This window comes from Ochlerotatus camptorhynchus, unplaced genomic scaffold (genome assembly GCF_037179485.1).
Source record: "Ochlerotatus camptorhynchus isolate MF236.1 unplaced genomic scaffold, CSIRO-AGI_Acam_v1.1 ptg000927l, whole genome shotgun sequence".
NCBI classification, from domain to species: Eukaryota; Metazoa; Arthropoda; class Insecta; order Diptera; family Culicidae; genus Ochlerotatus; species Ochlerotatus camptorhynchus.
The window spans coordinates 147,529-169,071 of NW_027041373.1; the positions used below are offsets into that span (position 1 = coordinate 147,529).

The 21,543-nt window shown below is 40.3% G+C and overlaps 3 protein-coding genes across 3 annotated transcripts; 2 read left to right on the forward strand and 1 right to left on the reverse strand.

The window, feature by feature from the left end:
* Positions 1 to 4,311: 4,311 nt before the first annotated feature.
* On the forward strand, positions 4,312 to 4,888 carry LOC135715465 (lateral signaling target protein 2 homolog). The gene is made up of 2 exons (XM_065238734.1): positions 4,312 to 4,736; positions 4,825 to 4,888. The coding sequence occupies exons 1-2, from the start codon at positions 4,312 to 4,314 to the stop codon at positions 4,886 to 4,888; spliced, it is 489 nt and encodes a 162-aa protein (XP_065094806.1).
* Positions 4,889 to 8,538: 3,650 nt separating this feature from the next.
* Positions 8,539 to 14,910, reverse strand: LOC135715461 (uncharacterized). The gene is made up of 2 exons (XM_065238732.1): positions 13,813 to 14,910; positions 8,539 to 13,464 (listed from the first exon to the last, which is right to left on the reverse strand). The coding sequence occupies exons 1-2, from the start codon at positions 14,908 to 14,910 to the stop codon at positions 8,539 to 8,541; spliced, it is 6,024 nt and encodes a 2,007-aa protein (XP_065094804.1).
* A 1,745-nt stretch (positions 14,911 to 16,655) lies between these two features.
* On the forward strand, positions 16,656 to 18,385 carry LOC135715462 (histidine-rich glycoprotein-like). The gene is made up of 2 exons (XM_065238733.1): positions 16,656 to 16,705; positions 17,278 to 18,385. The coding sequence occupies exons 1-2, from the start codon at positions 16,656 to 16,658 to the stop codon at positions 18,383 to 18,385; spliced, it is 1,158 nt and encodes a 385-aa protein (XP_065094805.1).
* The last annotated feature ends 3,158 nt before the right edge of the window (positions 18,386 to 21,543 follow it).

The following is a 21,543-nucleotide window of genomic DNA, read 5'->3' on the forward strand; positions in this document are numbered from 1 at the left end:
CACCGAACTGAACTGCTTGACGATCAAGCAGAGAAAATGAGCTGATTCCAGACAGCAGCGCTGCTTTATATCTTTTTAGGTTAAAGCAGAATGATGTGCAACCAAGTGGTATAAAAGCTACAAAGACTCCTCCCATTATGAGTAGTTTGCTATCAAGTAGCGACACTGGCTATTTTATTTTTGCGTACACGGCGAATGAGAGCGACCCAAATTTGAGTTTAGTTAACTCATTATCTCCAAAAGTGAAGAAGGAACTCAGCGATGAGTAAATTTGTCACATGGTTTCCTGTGGAAAACCTAAAAAATCTGCCAGAAAATGAGGAAATTGACGAAAATTTTATTCAGTCTCGGAGTAGTACCAATAGACTGAGTGAATCCAACCTTTACTTTTCTCAAATTCGTGAATTTTTCCCTGGAAAATCCTGGAAAAACCTGGGAAAACATGAGGCAAATTTATTCATCGCTGAGCTCCTGCACTTTATTTCTTATTTCTGAGATATCTAAACTCAAATTTGGGCCGTTCTCATTTGCCGTGATATATATTGGCGCCGGTGGTTAGCATGATTACCTCTCACCCCAGCAGGCCTGAGTCCAATCTCAGTCGGCGCCACCGGCATGTTCTAAGGCATAACATCTCTGGGAGCTGCCTCCCTGGCGTCGGTAGCATTGAAGCTCAGTACGGAAAACAAATCTAGCGTCACTTTTCAATAAGTCCTATCTACATTGATCGATTCTCTTCATCGACACTCGTAAATAACTCGGCTTCACAAATCTGGATCAACAATAGAAAAGAGCCCATCAGCATTTGTAAACAAACCGTTCCAAATCCCTTTACTCACAAAGCGAAGGCCACCCACACAAACCAACACCATCATTGGATAGGGGAAACTTCTACCTACAAGATGTTGGTGTTGGTTTGTGTGAGCGGCCTTCGATTTGTGAGACTTTGGAACGGTTTGTTTACAAATGCTGATGGGCCCTATTCTATTGTTGATCCAGAAATGTTTCCTGCCGTCTTCGTCGAATTAGATGCTAGATTGTTGCTCCTTCCATCTAAAATATCTAGCCGTGGCGATTCAAAGTTGATCAAAGTTGATCAAAATAATTTGTATCCCTGCTTCCAGTTTGATTACATGAGCATTTTGTGTGGTCAGTGATTCTGAATATGGACAAACAGGCAGATGAATTCTATTCCTACTCTTTACTGTAATAAGCTTGGTGGCCCTGAAAAGAACCGTTTTGTTTCCAATGTTGGTGATGATTTAACCTCTGAAACCAAACAGAGTGCGTCTCTGTCACTTCAAAAACGTAGATGACATCCATGGCCTCTTACGCTTGGCGTGTTTAGTGTAGGTGACAGCATCACGGATCTCATTTTTCAGGAACACCTTCAGCACACCTCGTAAATCAAACCGGAGATACGTCAGATACCGCCACGGCGAGCCAGACAACGGATGGTGGTTATCTTGAAGAATTTTCGTTTGGTTCTGAATATGGCGATGAATTTGGCACATTACGCAATTCCATCCTCCCTATTCGCACGCGCCCGAGGATCTAAGGCGAATGCCAATTCGACTTGTTTCGTATACTTACTTCTCTCTGACGACTGTGCTGGGGAAGCAGCATATGCATGTAGGTAATTGGTGGATTTGTTAGTTAATTCGACGCTTTTCGACAATGCTGGACATTTACCAGTTTTTCAATAGTTTCTTGTTGAAAATCAGCATTCGAAAGCATTGTTATCAATGCGTAGCCATATTTCTGATCGATTGGTGATAAAATTATTGAAATTGGACCAGGGGCAGCTGAGTTATTAACGTTCAAAATCTTTCTTAATTTGTTACATGTTCCATTTTCGGTTTTCACAAAGTGTACCCCCATATAGAAATCAAAGACGTAGTCCTACGTCAAAAAAAATTCCTTTAAAATCTCGAAAAGTTTGACTCAGTCTATGAGTTAACTACGTTTTCAAGAATATTAGTGAACTAATCTCAACTTTGAGTCGACCTCATTTGTCGTGTAGTTGTAATTTATTTGTTTTATTAATTGCTTTTAACGTTAATTCATTAAGAGCAGGTGGTTTTTGCTCGAAAATGACTATTAATGACATTTAAAATTTCGCATCTATTTCATGACTTCCTCATCACATGCATTTTGCTAATTTTATGCAGCCAAATTACAGACATTTCTGAAATTCACAAACATTTTTCATAGAATTCTGAAAAAGAAAATCTGGCATCTCTGGTACGAGCATATCTGAAAAAGATAGATATCTAAATTTTTGGCTGCTGGCTCATCAACCATTTATTGGTTATCGGTATAGTATTGGGCTTATTTGGATGAGTGTGTAAGAAGTTAGAGCTGATTTAGAAAAAAACTCATTTTCTTGAAATACAATTGGTCAAACATATTGAAATTTTGCTAATGTGTAGTCATAATAAAGATCTTTAAAATGCCACTAATGTTACTAAAATCCGCCTACTGTGATTGAAGTTGAAATTGACCGTTTTACTGAAATTACTAAAACTTCATACATACTGATAAATCAATGAATAATAAGATTCAATCACTAGCCAAGATCTCAAAAGTCTAAAAAAATTGCCCATTCGTTGCCCATTTGGAGTACGCTCTATTTTGAGATACACTGTATGGACAGAACTCAAGTAGTAAGTTGTATCAAAGTTTTAAAACATTCTATAAAGCCAAATCAACAAGGCTGTGATAAAACCAAAATTCTTATTTAAGAAATTGGTTTTCCCAAATGTGGAAATAATCCTCATATCATGATATTTTAATGACCACCAACTGCTCAAGAATGAGTAGGAAATATTTATGAATACCAATACACTTCTATTAACAGTATGAGACTGACGTAAACTGATTTAGCTTATTCCGTTCAATTGTATATTAAAATGAAAGTAGTTTCGAAGAAGAAATTAAATCAAAAAATGATTGACGCATTGCATGTATCCAAAAAAAAAATAAAATAATATCAAATCATAGGGAGCCCCGCAATTAAAAATATACCAAGTGCCCCAAGGATGGTTAAGACGTCCCTGACCAGGATCTAGTTTATGGAACATGTATGAAATGGTTAATAAAACTATTCACGAATATCGCCAAGCTAACATTACCGGGTGTGATTGAAATGGTACTCAATCAGGTAAACAAATTTAACGCTACGTACACACCAAAGTTTGAATCCGGCTTCCAGCCATTTTGATTGGTGAAGAATGTCCAGCAAAACAATTTTTCACTGGAAACCAGCAACGCTTGGTATGGAGTACTGGGAACCAGTAAAATATGCATGTGCTATCTGTCAGTTGGACTTTTATGTTTTCCCGTTATTCTCTGAATGGTAAACAATTATTGCAATTTATTAACTATACTATTATTTCATTAGAAATTAATTTCCTGTTAATGTTTTCCTTAGAGAGCTGTAAGATCCTCATGAAAGTAAATAATAATAAACTCAATTCAAAAACAAAAATTGATCAATCAACAATGTAAATATCTTGTAATATCTCTTAAAATCATTAATCTATATACCCGTTGAGAAGGTATACAAAGCAAAAATAGCTGAAACCCTTCTGCTACCAAGATAAAAAAAATGCAGAAAATGCAGCAAAGTTACTGTCAAACTGGATTTCTGAAAGAACAGCTATGTTTATTTATGCTGGATGAATTGCTGGAAATTCAGCTCGTCAAAATCTAGCAAAAGTTTGTTGCTTTCCAGCGATAAAAAAATATGTGTACATACAAAACATTCCTGGATTGCATGCCCCAATTATGGAATTATTCGGATGACTTCTGGAAAAGTCTATACTATCGTTCACCATATTTTCAGTGAAATTCTGTTTTAAATCTATTGAAAAATTCGATCCTCATCATACTCTCAGTATGATACATAATCCAGGGGCAAAAAGTCACATGCATTTTTCATTCAACCTCGTGCTGGTTTTATCAAACACACAACATTCAATGGAACAATGTATTTCCTTCTCCAGAAAACAGCACTGCAAGACCGATTTATGCGATGGTTGCAATAACTTCAAATTAGCACAATTTGATTGAACATTCTGCAGAACAAAAAAAAATCAATTTTCACCACCAATCCGTAATTAACTGCAAGAACAGCAATTGGTTCTACTGCGGAACAAAACAAAAAAAAAAGCCATTGAACTCTGTGATCACTCATCAATTTGGGTTGCACACCGAAATTGCATAAAAGCACTCCGGTACCTCGGCATGCTTTCAGTTCATTGGTGTGTGGTGGAAAATTTGCGTCTCCCTCGGAAAAGACGCATGAACATGAAACTCGAGACTGTGATTTTGTTTGCACTGGTTGCAACGGTTGCCCTCGGAAGGGCATCACCGGTTCCTTCCTTCGAGCTTCAAGTGGACGTTGATTCAGTGGACGAAAAAGTAGTACGTACCGTAGAAAGTGATGTGACCGGTGAAGAAAAGGATACCACGACCGACGATTTCGACGGTGGAGATAAACTGGTGAAAGATGCCGTCGGTGACGATACGAAGACACCGGTGACGACGACGACAACGACCACATCAGGTACCAGTGAAGTTCCGGTCGTGCGATTTAAAAGGGCTATTACTTGTACGGATATCGTAGGGGCGAACGGGGAAACCGAAACCGTGTGCGATGAAGATCAGGATCCCGCGGCCAGCGAACAGCATCCCGAAGCACGGAGCTACAATACTCACGGATATCACCACGCGTAGGTTTTCATTTCTTGCCGTTTGTTTGGATGCTAGGAGTAATGCTAATTTGTTGATTTGGTTTCTGCGTGTTTGGATTACTTACAGCCATGAGCACAAATATGAAGAACCCAAAAAACACGAAGAGCATCATCAGCATCATTATGGGTGAGTGTTTTTTTTTTTTACTCTATGTGATTAATCATTTTGATATGTCTTCATTTACATTTAGTTTTTTTTTTGACTGATGATTATCATTTAAATAATGGGATATTTTCAATCGATCAGTGGATTTGTGATTGATAAAGGCTTAGTTTTTCAAACGTTTTGTAGTCATGTGATTGAAATGCAGAATCATAAAAATCTTACAAATTAGAGAATATTACTCAAAGGGCTGATTGAAGTGCATAGGATACAAGAAGTTATAGCACGAAATATTGAAAATTTAATATATGCGTCATGCCATTGATGAGATATAAGTGATCAAATGTAGCTGGATTCAAAGTGGAGTATCTAATGGTTAAACACTCTTTTGGGTGCATATATTTGGTTCAGATCTCGCAAAATTTGTCACAAGTTTATTTTTAAAGTTATGAAAATTTGATCATCAAAATTGAAATAAAATATAATTTAAATTTATTTATGCTTATCGCTAGTGAAAATGCCTCAGATTTTAAATCATCAAAAGGTTTCTTAAAATTTAAGTAAATTTTAATTTAAACGCTGCCCAAACCTTATGTTTGGTTGATCTTACTATCACCTCAAAATTTCAAAAGCACAAATATCAGCTCTCACAAAACATACAATAATGAAACTGGAACTTCACATTTGCTGCAGCAAGCAAGGAATTACTATTAAATTGGCGATGTTGCAACAGTGTCAGAGATTTGTGGTCTGGAAAACTTGAAGAGGAAGGGCATATCAGTCATTATGACCGCGACCTAAAAATGTATGTTTAAATTTTCTTTCAGCAAATTAAACCGCTACACAGAATATTTCATTAATTTTTGTCTAATTCCAATAAATTGTTCGCAATATTTTGTCATACTGAAATTTTGTTAGGAGGTTCAGTGTCTTTTCCTTTTCGATTGATTGACAATTTTGGATAGTGTTATAAAGGCTATTGAACAATTATATTTGGACAGCTTAGGAATTAAAAAAAATATAACTTAGCGTGCTACGTCAATTTTCTGGCGATTTTGCGAACTACGGCATTCTAAAGAACATTTTTTAAAGAAAATTTTCAATGGTATCTTGGCTTTGCAAAGTTGATTTAGGGGTTTTATATTCAAAGCTTTTAATGCTAATTTAAATTATGTTTATAGTTTTGCTAGTTTTAGTTGTTATGTGTTTTAAGGCCTATTTTAACGATTTTAGGGACATTTTAGTGCATTTCTTCGTATTTAAATAAATTGTGACGGTTAAAAGTTATTTTGACATTTTAAATGTTATTATGAGCGATGACAGACCACACTGTTTCAAGCAATATCATAATGATACTCGTATTTCATTGTTGACTTTCTCTTTGAATCAATACGGCCATGTAATGAAAATTTCTGTTAATGTCGATAAATAGTTCGTTGAATGAAGCTATTATCTAACATCTCATGCAACAAACACGATACGAGCCTTTTTGTAGCCGACTTGATGAAGAGAATAGATGAATGTCACATTTGTCCTCGGGTTGATTTCATGAGCTCTTGATCAATTTTCATGAAATCGGTTTCAGTCGATCTGGAGCCACGCGCAGCTTTTCACTGTGGAAAAGTTGAGTATGATTTGTGTTAAATTTCGGTAATATTCAAATTCTCGAGTTTTTCAAATATGATTTTTAACCCCAAGCCATTTAAAATTGGAACGAAAATTACGTTAATCCTTTATACACTACAAACCTAGATATGATTCCTGATCGATTGAAACATGTTCCATGAAAAAAATATGAAATAGGAGGAAGGTTTTTTATTCAGGTAAATAAGGATGAGTGCGTATAGTTTCTGCAATTATGTGATTTATTTTTAAAACTTTTATAACGAGATTTTTAGCCAACTGGCTAGTTCATCTCCACTGCAGTAAGTTGCTTTGAAAACGAATGAAAAACGAAAATAAACTTAATTTCCTTTTCAGAAATAAAAACATATAGTAAAAAAAAAACAATCTTCTCTACAAATGAAAAAAAAAATGCTAAAACATCAATATCATAAAAGTGCACTCATCAATTTAAAAAATGATGACTTTTCTAAAAAATTTCACAATGGGCTTTTTCAAACTAAACATTTCTTTTTAGTATCTTTTTTTTTGATTTTTTTAGGTGCAAAATTTTTTAAGAGCTTTCAATCAAACATAAGTTTAAAAATCGTCATAAATGCAATTTTTTGCTACTGAAACTTTAAACAGTTTCTAATTTTTGGATCAAAATTTGTAAATTTTTATAATTATTCCATGTTATTCTGGATTTGAAATAAAGTTGGGGTCATACATGAAATAAATAGGAAAAATATCTATATAAGATTAAATAAAAAATACATAACATTTAATAGAAAAAAATGCATATTGAGCCATTCCAGACAAAATAAAGAAAGAGCAATTGAATTTTTGAATCAACCGTCTCCGATTAGCAGGAATCTTTGCGTAATTATTTGTTGAAAGCAATGATTCATATTTTTGCTAAAATTCGGCCATTTTGGACGTTTCTGATCGAAATAACGTCAGAGCCAAAGTTGTAGCGGAAAACAATGTCTTTCGAGGAAAAATAAAAAAAAAACATTTTTATAATTATTTTAAGAAAAAAAAAACATTAAAACAAATTTTGAAACCCAAATATATCAAAATGTCCTTGTCCATTTTTTTGTTCAAAGAAAGCTTATAAATAATGAATACTTGAATGTTCAAAATGATGGATACTTTATAACTGACAAAAGTTGTAGTCCGAGAACTTCTGGTAATTTTTTTGACATTTTGTCAAAAAAAAAATGCCTCGAACAATGTTTTCTGAGTATAAATTTCATGTAAAAACGTTTAAACAAAAAGTTCAAAACACTGAAGTTCTTGTTCTTCGATTTTCGTTCATTCTTTGCGTCCATAATCCTAGGAATTTTCAAAAATTTCAATTTTTGATGAGCTTTGGTTAACAAAAAAAAACCGTCAAGGTCATTTTGAGATATTTAAGTTTTTAACATTTATTTTTGAATTTTTACGTGAAATTACAAGTTTTTTACTGGAATTATGAAACCATTAAGCGCTAAGATTATATTTTATACTAATAAATTACAATAAGAGGTTAAGGTTTAGAACAGAAGACAATTGTTGTTGCAGCAGTGGATTCTGTGTTCGGACCTCTTCGAGTCAAACTCGTTATTGTTGTTGTGAGTTAGCTTTAAGCTGAAATTCAATTTTATGTTTTACTTTTTTGTTGATAAATTTTACATTCTTAGGTTAACCTACAATTATTGTCCTCTACTTTAGTGAATCCACCGTACTTAAACAGCTTTTTGTTCCAATTTGTGTATCTGTTGTATAGTTTAATATTTAGATGTAAGGTATGTTATGGAAACATATTCAGGGTACTTACAATAGGTTCTATTAATTATTTTAGCACAAATTCAGGAAATTTCAATGCACAAGTCGTAATTATCTCTTGTCACTGTTTACTATTGAATACAATTGAGCGGCCCTATCGGAATAAATTTTACCTTTCTCTGCCCTATCGGAGTAAACGCTTCGCAAGTCACTCATCTACGTCCCTTTGGTAACTTTTCACGGGTGGTGCTGAACGTGCTGATCCGTGGTGCCAACATGCCCCCGACCGTATTGCTTCAAGTGCTCTTAAGCTATACTTCCTTCTCTGGCTACATCCAGGATAGCGAGCTTCGTTGCCGGTCGGCGCATGATACCCGCTGAGGTCTGAACATCCGCGCTGCGGACTCGTCCATCTCGCCCAGGATACACCCGAGTGACTCTTCCTCTGATCCAGCTGTTCCTTACACTCTCGTTCACAACGACAACCAAATCTCCAATGTTGATTGAAGTGACCTCTCCAAACCACTTTGGTTGTCGGGAGATGACAGGCAGGTATTCCCTGATCCACCGCACCCAAAATCGATCCAGCATTACCTGAACCTGCTTCCAGTTCGACCGCAATGCCATATTCTCCTCGATTGGCTGAACCGCCGGTTGAACCACTCCGCTTGAACTCAACAGTAGAAAGTGGTTCGGTGTCAAGGCTGCGCATTCCTCGCTGTCGATTGGTAGATAGGTTAAGGGTCGCGAGTTCACCATGGATTCCACCTCTGCTAGAGCAGTTACCAAGGTCTCCTCATTCGGATTCTTTGACAACTCCATGTATGCCAGTCCAGTCTTGACTGAGCGCACCAGCCTTTCCCATATGCCTCCCATATGGGGTGCGTAAGGAGGATTGAGCTTCCACTGCGTGTCTACGTTTGTGAACGTCCCCGCTAGATCCCGATTGATGGCACCGATTTGCTGCCTTAGCTCCGTACTAGCACCTTGGAAATTGGTGCCTTGATCTGAGTAGATTTCCTGTGGCGCACCTCGGCGGGCAATGAACCTACGTATTGCCATCTTGCAGGATTCGGAGGACAGAGTGTAGGCGACTTCTAAGTGGACTGCTCGGGTTCCTAGGCAGGTGAAGAGCGCAACCCACCTTTTAACACCACCACGGCCAAAGCGAACAGTGATCGGACCGAAATAGTCCAGTCCCGTAAAGGTGAAAGCCCTGACATACGGCGTAAGGCGTGCCGGAGGCAGTGGAGCCATCGGTGGGACTTGTGGTTTCGATTTGTAGACTCTACACCAGTTACAGCAACTTGCCACCTTCTTGACGGCTGTTCGCAGTTCTGAGACGTGGAACTTCTGCCGCATTTCGTTCACCACCGTTTCGTTGTTCGCGTGTCTATACTTCTTATGATACCAGTTAATCACTAGCTGCGTGACGTAGTGATCCTTCGGCAAGATCACGGGAAACTTGGCTTCATCTGAAACGCACTCCGCGGCAGCGATGCGTGATCCCATTCGCATGACTCCGGTTGGGTCTAGAAACGGAGATAGTTTGAATATCCGACTGCTCTTCTGGATTCGCTTACGTTGCTCTAGCTGCACTTGGTGATTTTTCCGCAGAATTTTACATTCGTCCGGGTATTCACTCGCTTGGATCAGCTTAAACACGGTCGACTCCGCTAGTTTACACTCCTCACTGCTCAAGGTTACTTCTCCGTCCTTCTTTGATTCGTCCTTGCCCTTCTGCCTGCAGCAAAACCGTAGAACGAATGCTACTGTGCGGGTTAACCTTTCCCACTTTGAAAACCGTTTGAACTCGATGACTGGCTGCGTCGGTGGCAGCTGGTGCACATGGACCATCCTTAATTCTTCGGCTGTTGTCGACTCTACCGCTTCCTCTGGCCAGCTACACTCCGGCTTATACAGGAACTCTGGGGCCTTGAACCACCTGCTCTGTTCTTCGAAACATGGTCCATGACCCCACTTGGTGGCTTCATCGGCTACGTTCATTCTCGTGGGCACCTTCTTCCAATCGCTGACCTCCGTTTCATCCAGAATTTCTGTTACCCGGAACGCTACATACTGCTTGTACTTTCGCGGGTCTGACCGAAGCCAGTTCAAGACCGTGGAAGAATCGCTCCACAATACTTTGCGCTTGATCTGCAACGTGTGATTTGCTATGATGGACTTCATAAGTCGTGTTCCAATTACGGCTGCTTGTAGCTCCAACCGTGGCACTGAAAGTAACTTAATCGGCGCCACCTTGGTTTTTGCAGACACGAGACTGCAGCGTATTTTACCGCCATCTACTATCCGGAAGTAGGCTGCGGCGGCGTATGCAGTACTGCTAGCATCAACGAAAACGTGCAATTCGAGCGAATCGTAGGCTCCAGCGCTGTAGCCGGGAAAGTAGCATCTGGGTATCTTAACCATATCCAGTGTTCCAAGTAATTTTACATACTTTTCCCACCGGGGTACGATATCTGCAGGTAGCGGCTCATCCCAGCCAATTCCGGATCGCCACGCTTCCTGAACTATCGTCTTTCCATGAACTACGAAGGGAGCGATCATCCCTAATGGATCGAACACACTCATGACTAAGCTCAGGACTTGGCGTTTGGTCGGCACAACGGATCCATCCATTAGACGTTGCAGATCCTCCCGGAAAGTCATCGAGAATACGAAGACATCCTCTTGTGGTCGCCACACCATCCCCAATACCCGTTCCAGGTTGCTACCCTTGTCCATGGTGAAACTCCTCACCGACTTCGTGTTCTTCTCCCCAATCCGCTGCAGCACCTCTGGAGAGTTCGACATCCAATGCCGAATAAGGAATCCTGCTTTTTCGTGCACTTCCTTAACGTCCAATGCCAGCTGAACTGCTTCTTCGACAGAATCAACGCTGTCAAGGTAATCGTCTACATAGTGATTTTTCTTTATCGCCTCGGACGCCTCCGGGAATTCCGCAGCATACTCATCCGCATTCAGGTTCTTTACAAATTGCGTTGAACTAGGAGAACACGTTGATCCGAAAATTGCGACGTCCATGACGTATACTTGAAACGGATCGGATGGATTGTCCCGCCACAGGAACCACTGAGCTGTACGATCTTGGAGTATGATGAGTACTTGATGGAACATTTCCATTATGTCTCCGCTGATGGCGGTCTCCTTCTGTCGATAACGACATAAGACTGCTTGCAATGCTGTCAGCAGGTCAGGTCCTTTTAGAAGAACGGAGTTCAAGGAAACGCCTTCCACCGATGCAGCGGCATCCCAGACGACCCTGACTTTATCGGGCTTTTTGGGATTCACTACGACACCCAGAGGTAAAAACCACGTCCGCTTCGGATCCATCTCATCCAGTTCACGTGGAGTTGCCTTGTGTGCATAGCCCTTAGATACGTAGTCTGCGATTTGCTGCCTAACGTTGTCGTACAAGGTTGGTGATTTATGAAGACGACGTTCTAAACACTTCAGTCTCTGCTCGGCCATGGATCTACTGTTGGGAAACTCAACGTTGTCGAACTTCCACAGAAGTCCGGTTTCGAATCTGCCGGTTTCAGTCCTGGTTGTGGTTGCTTGTAGAATCTCTTTAGCTCGCTTGTCGTCTGCTGATTCCTTCGCCTGTGTCACCGAAACCCCAACGCTCTCCATAGAGAAGAAACTCTTCACTAGCTCGTGTAATTCGTTGTCTTGGGACTTGGTACGAATATGAAGAACTCGCTGTGATAAACTTCTGACTTCATTTCCAGAGTGACCATATAAAACCCAGCCTAGCCTAGTTTTGGCGACTACTGGCTCGTGTTCACGGCCCTCTCGCAACTTAAGCGTTGTCTTCAACCTTGTGTTGTCCAAACCTATCAGGATACCTGGAACAGCGTCGTTGTAGCTTCGAACAGGTAAACCTCTCATGTACGGATATTTGTTCCTCAGCTCTTCAAAATGTATAGACTGTCGCGGTAGTTCTAGCCCATCGATGGTTTGCACCTTTTGTAGGGTGAACTGCTTGCCAGTGGTAACTCCAGAAATATTCAGCTGAATTTGCTGGGATTCTTCTTCCACACGCTTGACCCCGTTAGTCCACTGCATACACAGAGGAGAAGTCGGACCTTGTACACCCAACTGCTCTGCCAAAGACCGCTCCATTAAAGTAGAATCGGAACCACCATCCAGGAAAGCGAAGGTTTGAACCGATCGACCATTAGCGTGAAGAACTACAGGGACAATACGGAAGAGAATTTGGTGATGTTGCTGATGAACGGAGATTACGCCAGACACCGGAGTCGAGCCCTCTGCTTTGCCTTCTCGTGGATCGCCCGGATGGAGCAATCGGTGATGGCGTTGTTGGCAACCGTTGACCCCGCAGTTTGATGCTTTGCACGGCCATTTACCATGCGGATACAAGCAGCGTCTACACAGATGAACTTCTTGGGCCACCTTCCATTTGTCTTCCAACGTCTTCGACTTGAAGCTACTGCAGTCTTTTGGTTTATGGCCGGCTGTTTGACAAACCACACAAGGACGTTCGCTTCCCGTTTGGATGGAAGCTTCTGGTTTCTTGTTGGTTGCCTTGTCGTTCCGGACGTTCACCGTGTGTATCTCGGCTTTCCCTTTCGACTTTTCGGATTTGGCAGTGACTGGTGTAACACTACTAGCTGCCGTTACGATCACGTTCATGTAATCCGAAAATGTCCTCAAGTCCACGTTCTGCACTCGTTGCTTATGCATCGCCCAATCCAGCTTAATGTTGGCTGGAAGCTTTTCGACTAGCTCATCGATCAAGATCGGGTTAGTCAAATGTACCTGTTGTCCAGTCGAAACTAGATGCGTACAGAAATTGCGAACAGCCAGGCCGAAACTGATTATAGTCCCCAGTTTTTCTGGTCGCGGTGTCGGTGTTGCTCGCACCTCAGCCAGAAGAGAGTTGATGATTGCTTCCGGTCGTCCATAGAGAACTCGCAACGTGTTGATTATCTCCGGAACGTTTGACGGATGAAGAAGAAAACTGCTCACTGCTTTCTTCGCGTCCCCTTTCAAGCTTCGTTGTAGTCGCATCAGGTTCTCCGAATCGTTGTACCCACACATCTGCGTAGACGTATCATAGCTGCTCCAGAACATCGGCCACTCTGTTGGATCCCCAGTAAAACACGGAAGGTCTTTGGGAACAACGTGGCGTGCTGCCAACTGCTGCGCATTCGGGCCGTACGATGGCTGAAACACCCCATACTGCAACTGTGGGTTTGGTACAGCTGGTATAGGTGTTTGATAACTCGAGACACTCACTACAGGAGGACGAAGTGGCGGTCGAGAATTACCCCATGTTTGCGAAAGCATGGGTACGGTTTGTGTGTGAGAAGCAGCGAAAGGAGCATTTTGTGACACCAGAGGATTTGAAAAATTTAAAGGCTGGTTCCTATTTAAGAAATAGCTATCGGAATCGAAGTGCGATACGTTTCTAGGTATTTCGGAGTGCCCTAACTGCCCTAGTGTTGGCTGGAAAGTATGTGATGGTTGGACATAGTTTTGATTGGTTGGTTCTACAGTTCTTCTTGTGAAAACTTCTGAGCTGGTAGTACTCACCATGTTCGAAGTAGGTACTACATACGGATTGTACTGACCAACTCGAGGATCCATCCAATAAGGTCTGTCCTCTCGTGGTTGATTGTGTCCGCCATATGATACCGGTACAGGAATCTGAGGATCTAAATCCGGAACCAGCTGGTTGACTGCAGGCGGAATCAGATTGGTATTCGCCTGCCACGTTAATGTCGGCTGCACAGTTGGAATACTCGTCAGCGACACAGGTGCTGCCCGGGGCGTTGATTGAAGCAATGTTGGAAGTGATAGGGCTGGTTCTGCGACACTAGTGAAACCTCCCTGGTGTACGGTCGCAATAGGTGAGATGACGTCATCAAAGTTTTTCGAAAACACACCTTGTGTGCTAACCGGTTTCGATCCCACTTCTTGGCTGGTAACTGCTGAAACTGGAACTACATTCGAGCTGTTTTGCGCTGTGCTTGCTACCGGCATCGATTCTGTTGGTAGGATGTGGCCACCCGCTTGCGATGTGAGCCCAGTGGAAATAACTTTTCCAGATTTGGCACTCAGGATCACTTGGTGGTTGTCGATCCAGCATCGAACTTTATCGACGCTATCGGCTGCACTGTCACCGCTACACATACTCGCTCTTGAATTTGCCTTAGCATCCTCATCCAATCGCGCGTGAAGCAACTTGAATTTCCGTTCCAGGAACTCCTTCTCCAGTTTCATCAGATCCTCCATCATCTTTTCTCTCCTGTCCTTTTCCAATTGCAAAGCCTTTTCCTGCATCTCCTGGTCGTGTTTCGCCTTTTCTGCCATCAGCTTGGCTTGAAGTTCTTTTTCCTCGGCCAATTGCTGCATTTCCAATTGAAGTTTTGCCTCTCTTGCACTTGCAGTCGTCGATGGTGTTGATCCTACCAACGACGGTGCACGGGAACCCCTTGGCCGGCATAACACACATTGGTAGCTTTGGTCATCAGCCTCGATGCTATCACCTACACCAGCGCACGAAAAGTGGTACCATCGGCTGCATCCATCGCACTGGACCATCTTCGCATCCGCCGTATTCGGTCGCTTGCATAAAATGCATTGAGCATCGGCTGGGACTTCATCCGGCATCAGTGGAACTCCAGGCATAATAGTTCAGGGTTGAGAAGTCAAAATTACTTTCAAGAAATAATTCTTAAAGTTTGTTGTTGCAGCAGTGGATTCTGTGTTCGGACCTCTTCGAGTCAAACTCGTTATTGTTGTTGTGAGTTAGCTTTAAGCTGAAATTCAATTTTATGTTTTACTTTTTTGTTGATAAATTTTACATTCTTAGGTTAACCTACAATTATTGTCCTCTACTTTAGTGAATCCACCGTACTTAAACAGCTTTTTGTTCCAATTTGTGTATCTGTTGTATAGTTTAATATTTAGATGTAAGGTATGTTATGGAAACATATTCAGGGTACTTACAATAGGTTCTATTAATTATTTTAGCACAAATTCAGGAAATTTCAATGCACAAGTCGTAATTATCTCTTGTCACTGTTTACTATTGAATACAATTGAGCGGCCCTATCGGAATAAATTTTACCTTTCTCTGCCCTATCGGAGTAAACGCTTCGCAAGTCACTCATCTACGTCCCTTTGGTAACTTTTCACGGGTGGTGCTGAACGTGCTGATCCGTGGTGCCAACAACAATATTTAGGTTTAAAACAATTTTCTGTCCAAAAACTTCAACAATATTTTAGAAAAAAATGTCCAAGATTTTACCAGAAGTTGTTGTTATTTGATTTTTTTTTTCAAAAATGTTAAGTGTCCAAGGTTTTCAATATTTCAAAATTGGAATTTTTCATGAACTTTATAAAAAAAAAAACATCAAAAATATTGATAATGAACTTTTTTTTATTTAAATTTTCATCACATTTTGGGATTATTTTCTCAAAATTACCATAAAAATATTTCGTGAATACTTTATCCTAGAATTAATTTAATTTTGTGTCCGACATCATTTCGATTAGGAGTGACGTTTTTGCACTACGATTTATTGAATAATGCCGAATACGCCATTTTGAATTGTTTTGAAAGATACTAAATTGACGAATTCAAGCACATATGTGAATTATAATTGCCACACAATTCATGCAAATCAGGGAAGGTCGAGTCTGATGGATTTTTTATTTAACGTGGAACTGCACATATAACAGATTTTGGTCATGTCAGCATTAGCTTCTCCGAAGATAACTGGAACATGTCTGGATGTGACCAATGTGGACCTGGGAAGTCAATGGTCAGTGGTCTTATTTTAGTTTAATTTTTACAGTTTCCATGGGAATTGATGTACCGTTTGTTGGGTTATTTCCCAAGTCAGAAACTGAAAGCTCCGGAAAGAGAAATGTGGTCTTGGGCACTTAATAAAGCTACCATTAACATAAGGACTGTTCAAGTTATAAAACGTACATAAAAAATTGTCTGTAACTTTTAGTATTTCAGTGTACCCGTTTGTTTTGTTCAGAATATTTATTGATTATGATCCAAACAAAAATATGCTTTGCTTAAATCAATGATAATCAAACGCATAAACTTCAGAATGAACCAATAAAGCAAGTTTTCTCAAAAAGCATAAAAAAAATCTCAATACATCCAGCTTTTGATTCACTCGTGGTTTTTCCTATTTTTTTTTCAATTTTTCTATTGGAGAGGATACACTTAAGCAGAAGCTTTTGCTGAAAAATCTTACCCTTTATATTTGTCAGATTATTTAATAAGAACAAAATGTGATAAAAAGTGTGTTGACATAGTTATTATTCAGAACGAAATTAATTTTGTGTGTTTCAAATGTGTATGTGTGTATGTCATTCAATTGCTTAAACTTGCGGTATTAGGAAGTATCAGAATGGTTTGTCGATTTTCCAAAGTTGTAAATGTGGGACGAAAAACGACTTCGTAAATTTTTCAAAGTCTACAAACATTTTGTTCTACGAACTTCATATTTATGTTATTTGGTGTGTAAAATCTGTTAGAAGAGCAGAAATAAAAAATATCTGGCTTGACACAATTGCAAAATTTATCCTGGTGTTCAAGTTATATTGATATGAGTATGAAAATTGCATTTTAGAGCACATATGATTTACAATTTCATAAAAATTCCATGCTGATTCAAATATGTTGTTCATTATTTTTTTTCTACGAATCAAGTCAGAAACTGGCTCCTTCCTCAGGAATACCAGAGTTAGACCCTGTAGTTAAAAATTATCTCGTTTGATCTTACTTTATGTATGACATAACATTGACATATTAACACATACTAACATACTAACACATAACTAACTCCATAACGAGTTGAAGAACCTTAACCAAATTTTATTTCATGGCTACTGCAATAGTGATTTCCTACAGGATTTTTAATAAATATTTCGATAATTGTATAACTTTATGGTCCCATCAATATCGAGTAGCTACTTTAACATTAACATTAACATTAAACTGATACTCTTGATTTTGCGTATAATTCACAGACACGAACACAAACATGAAGCGCACAAACACGAGCACGGTTATGGCCATAAAAAGCATGAACATCATGGATATGGACACCATAAGGCAGAGCATCATGAGCACAAAGAACATCATCACGGCTACGGTCATAAGCCTGAACATCATGGCTATGGGCATCATGAACACAAGGAGCACCATGAACATAAAGGCTACGGACATCATGAACATAAAGAACACCACGAACATAAAGGCTATGGTCATCATGAATACAAGGAACACCACAAGCCTGAACATCATGGCTATGGACACCACGAGCACAAAGAACACCACGGCTACGGGCACCATGAGCACAAGGAACACCATGAGCACCACAAGCCTGAACATCATGGATATGGACACCACGAGCACAAAGAACATCATGAACATAAGGCTCACCATGGATACGGTCATCACGAGCACAAAGAACATCATGGTTATGGACACCATGAGCATAAAGAACACCATGCCCATCATGCCTATGGACACCTCAAGCCTGAGCATCATGAACACAAGGCACATCATGCGTATGGACACCATGAACATAAAGAACACCATGGCTACGGTCACCACAAGGCTGAACATCATGAACATAAGGCTCACCATGGATATGGACACCATGAACATAAAGAACACCATGAACATAAAGAACACCATGGTTACGCACACCACAAGCCTGCTCACCATGGCTACGAACACCACAAGCCTGCTCACCATGGCTACGGTCACCACGAGCACAAGGTGCACCATGAACATAAAGAACACCATGCCTACGGACAACACAAGCCTGCTCACCATGGCTACGGTCACCATGAGCACAAGGAACAACATCATGGCTATGGACACCACGCTGCTCATCATGTACACAAGGAACACCATGGTTATGGACACGCCGCCCATCACGGAGGTCACTACCATGTGCAAGAGGCACATCATGCCCACCACGCCTACCGATCGGCCGCGCCTAGCTATGATGCTCCTCACCATGGTGGCCATCATGGAACTGCAAAGTGTGGTGCAAATGTCCTGGTCGGATGTGCCCCGGGTTTAACCAAGGTACCGTGTGCTCCCTTGCACGAAAAGGGCTACTAGAAACCAGTTGAATAATGTTGTTCGTAGATACAAATTTTAACCCAAATAAAAGCAGAAATTGTTTTCAATTAGGCGTATCAACTCTATATCACAGGTCCTTTTTAAAACGTTGAGGAATAATTCAATAACGGAACATTTCTCAATCTATGGGTCGCAGAAATACAAAAAACTATGGCATGGAAAACCGATCTGATTTTAAAATTCTGTAGGGGTTATTCTAGCTGAGCTAAATTATTCTTATTTTGAACACAATTGATAGAAAATATGAAAAATTCTCCAACCACAAACCAAACCACTGAACGGAATGGTTTATAAAGATCTTTCGGAGCGGGATTAAAATTTTTATTATAAGTATCTTAAAATGCGTTTAATAGTTTGCCTGTTCGAAATTCAATATCATTTAGCGTTTTTTTTTTTTTTTTGGTTTTAGGATTTGTATGACCCGTTAGCGTTATCATTCCAGCCGCAACCAAGAAACCAACAAGGCCGTCAATTAACTTATTTGAAGTATGTACACGATAAATAGAGAGCACTGAGTGGGTCGGTTGGTTACTTAGAAAATCTAATTGACCACATCTGCATCAACGAAAATGGAGACGGAGCCTTCTTCTACGCACTATTGGATCCATCGTCACGAGGAGAGATAATTAGGGTTGTGACCTTGAAGTTCTAACAGTGAAGAACTTGAAACCAGAGTGGTGGATGTTCCAGAAGGTGACAGCGCAGAAGAACAATGGACGACCATCATGTGCTTGCCTTTATCGAGACGAGTGAGAACAATCTGGGTGTGATACGTATGCAGCGACAACAGTGGATCATAGATGGAACTAGAATGAAGACTAATCTACCTATCAAACTGTCAAACCAGGTAGACGGTGCAAATTGAATAAACATTACGATGCTATGAAAACAAAGCGACAACGGTACCTTGACTCTTGATCAAATCCACGCCAAATCGCGAAAAAAATAAATAAATTGCAGATTTTGCCTGTCAGAATTCCATGAAACTTCACAAATTGTTCGCCAGGGGTAATAAACCTAGTTGGAGTCGGTACTCAGTATGGAAAACAAGATTAACGGAAAACAAATTAAGGCAATGATCCAAGTGAATGCTGGAATTTTCGCCCAATTTTTCGAAATAGCTTATTCGATAATTTTCAATTAATCATAGCACGAAAACGAATTATCTATCGAAATGACGTCTGAGACAAAGTATTAGGAAATCGAATTGCCTTTTGAGAATAGAAACACACCGTTGATTTATTTAAACATATTAAATACGCCATTTTGAAACATTATGCCAGAGTCAATCTGGGTGAACCCTTAGTGAACATTTATATGAAGTTTCATAGAATTCAGAGAGAGCAAAAAAAATCGATTCTTCAGTCCTAAAGTAGCAATTTGGGATTAATGAAGGTTCTGCAGACCATGATTTAGATTTGTAAAACGCTTTAAGACCACGATTGTAGTGTTACTTGGAATTGCATGTATTTGCTCTCTAGAGGTGTGACGTGCGAGCATGGGTGGATTCCCGAAGCAGGGGAGAAAGCTGGCGATATCTCACGACGCTTGAGTGGAGCAAGGATGAACCAAAAAGATGCTAGTGAAAAACGCGATTGTACAGAAACTGAAATTTCAGCTAAAGGCTGGTTCATCTCGGACCAGCTGAAACGATGGTTTGAGCATTTCGAACAACTTCATCAATTTTCGACGGTCAACCAGCCATTGACTGGCTAAAACCTCTCACCCCAGCAGGCCTGGGGTCAACCCTAGTCGGCGCCGCCAGGATGTTCTGAGGCATAACATCTCTGATCACGCCTTCCTTCGGAAGGGGAGTAAAGCCGTTGTTCCCCGGTTCACGAGTTGATGGGTCGATAAGCAGGGTCCAGGCGTGGAAGCTGCCTCCCTGACGTCGGTAGCATCAAGAAAAAACAATGACTGGCTAAATCGCTGCGGGAGACAGAAACAGCTTTTCGAAGCATGAATGCAACGAGGCTCCTGAGGTCAATCTCATATCACCAGATATGCTCAAAACTGACCCCAAGCCATCCGCACAAATGTAGCATCAACTTGTCTATTATATATGAGACAGTGCGACTCTTCTGACAGACTGGATGCATGCGTCTTAGTGAAGGTCCCTAGGAAGGGAGATCTGACTGTGTGTGACAACCCTATCGCTATGGAGTACCTGAGCGACTTCGATTTGGCTGATGATGTAGCGCTATTAGCACAACGGTGCTTTAATATATAGAGTAAGCTCAACGACACCTAGCCGAAAATTCAACTGCAGCGATCTCGTCACCAACGTAAACACGGACAAGCCATCATATTTTACGGTAGTAGGGCAAGCAGTGGTGGAAATGGATAGTTTCTAATAAATGGACCAGATAGTGTCAGACGACAAGACCAAGAGCGACATAGGTGCAAGGAGAATAGGACTGCCTTTGCGAGTTAACGAAATATTCAGAGATTAATCCAGAAAAGATTACGCACAAAAATCAAATTATCAACAGGAATTTTAAATCTGTGCATTTATACTAGCCAGCTAGACACGTATTCATTAGCCTGCTTACCTGCACTGCCGTTTTACGCATATCAGTCCCATGTTTCAAAAGTTGCTTCTGAGAAAATCGCGAATAATGTTTCGAATCATTTCTGCTCATTGGAAGAAATATGCGTTAAAATAAGTTAGCGCATTGTTCACATTTCAACAGAATCAATATGTTTTAGTGAAAACTACAGAAATTACCTTCAATGAAATCAGTTAAGCCTATTTTTATACGAACAATATGTAATGGGAGTGTTATTCCTAGAAATTTGCACTGAAGTAGGAAATTCTACGCATGTTAGTCCCACTAGGAACTGTTACTGTCAGGGTTGCTTTGATGGTCACGTTGCGTTTGTCGCCTTTGCTCTTGTGATTACATGAGCGTGCTTGCGTTCTTCTCAGTTTTGGAAGATCCTGGATAGTTTGTATAGCTTTCCATCATTAAATTATACCACCAATAATTTTTTTGACACTTCTATAAAACCATTAAAAGTATGGGCATCTCAAGAAACTAATGATTTAGAACATAAACTTCTTAGCATCTTTTTCTACTCCTTAGCAAGATGAACGTAGGCCTAAAGGAGATTGTGCTTAATCATTTTGAGTCCGA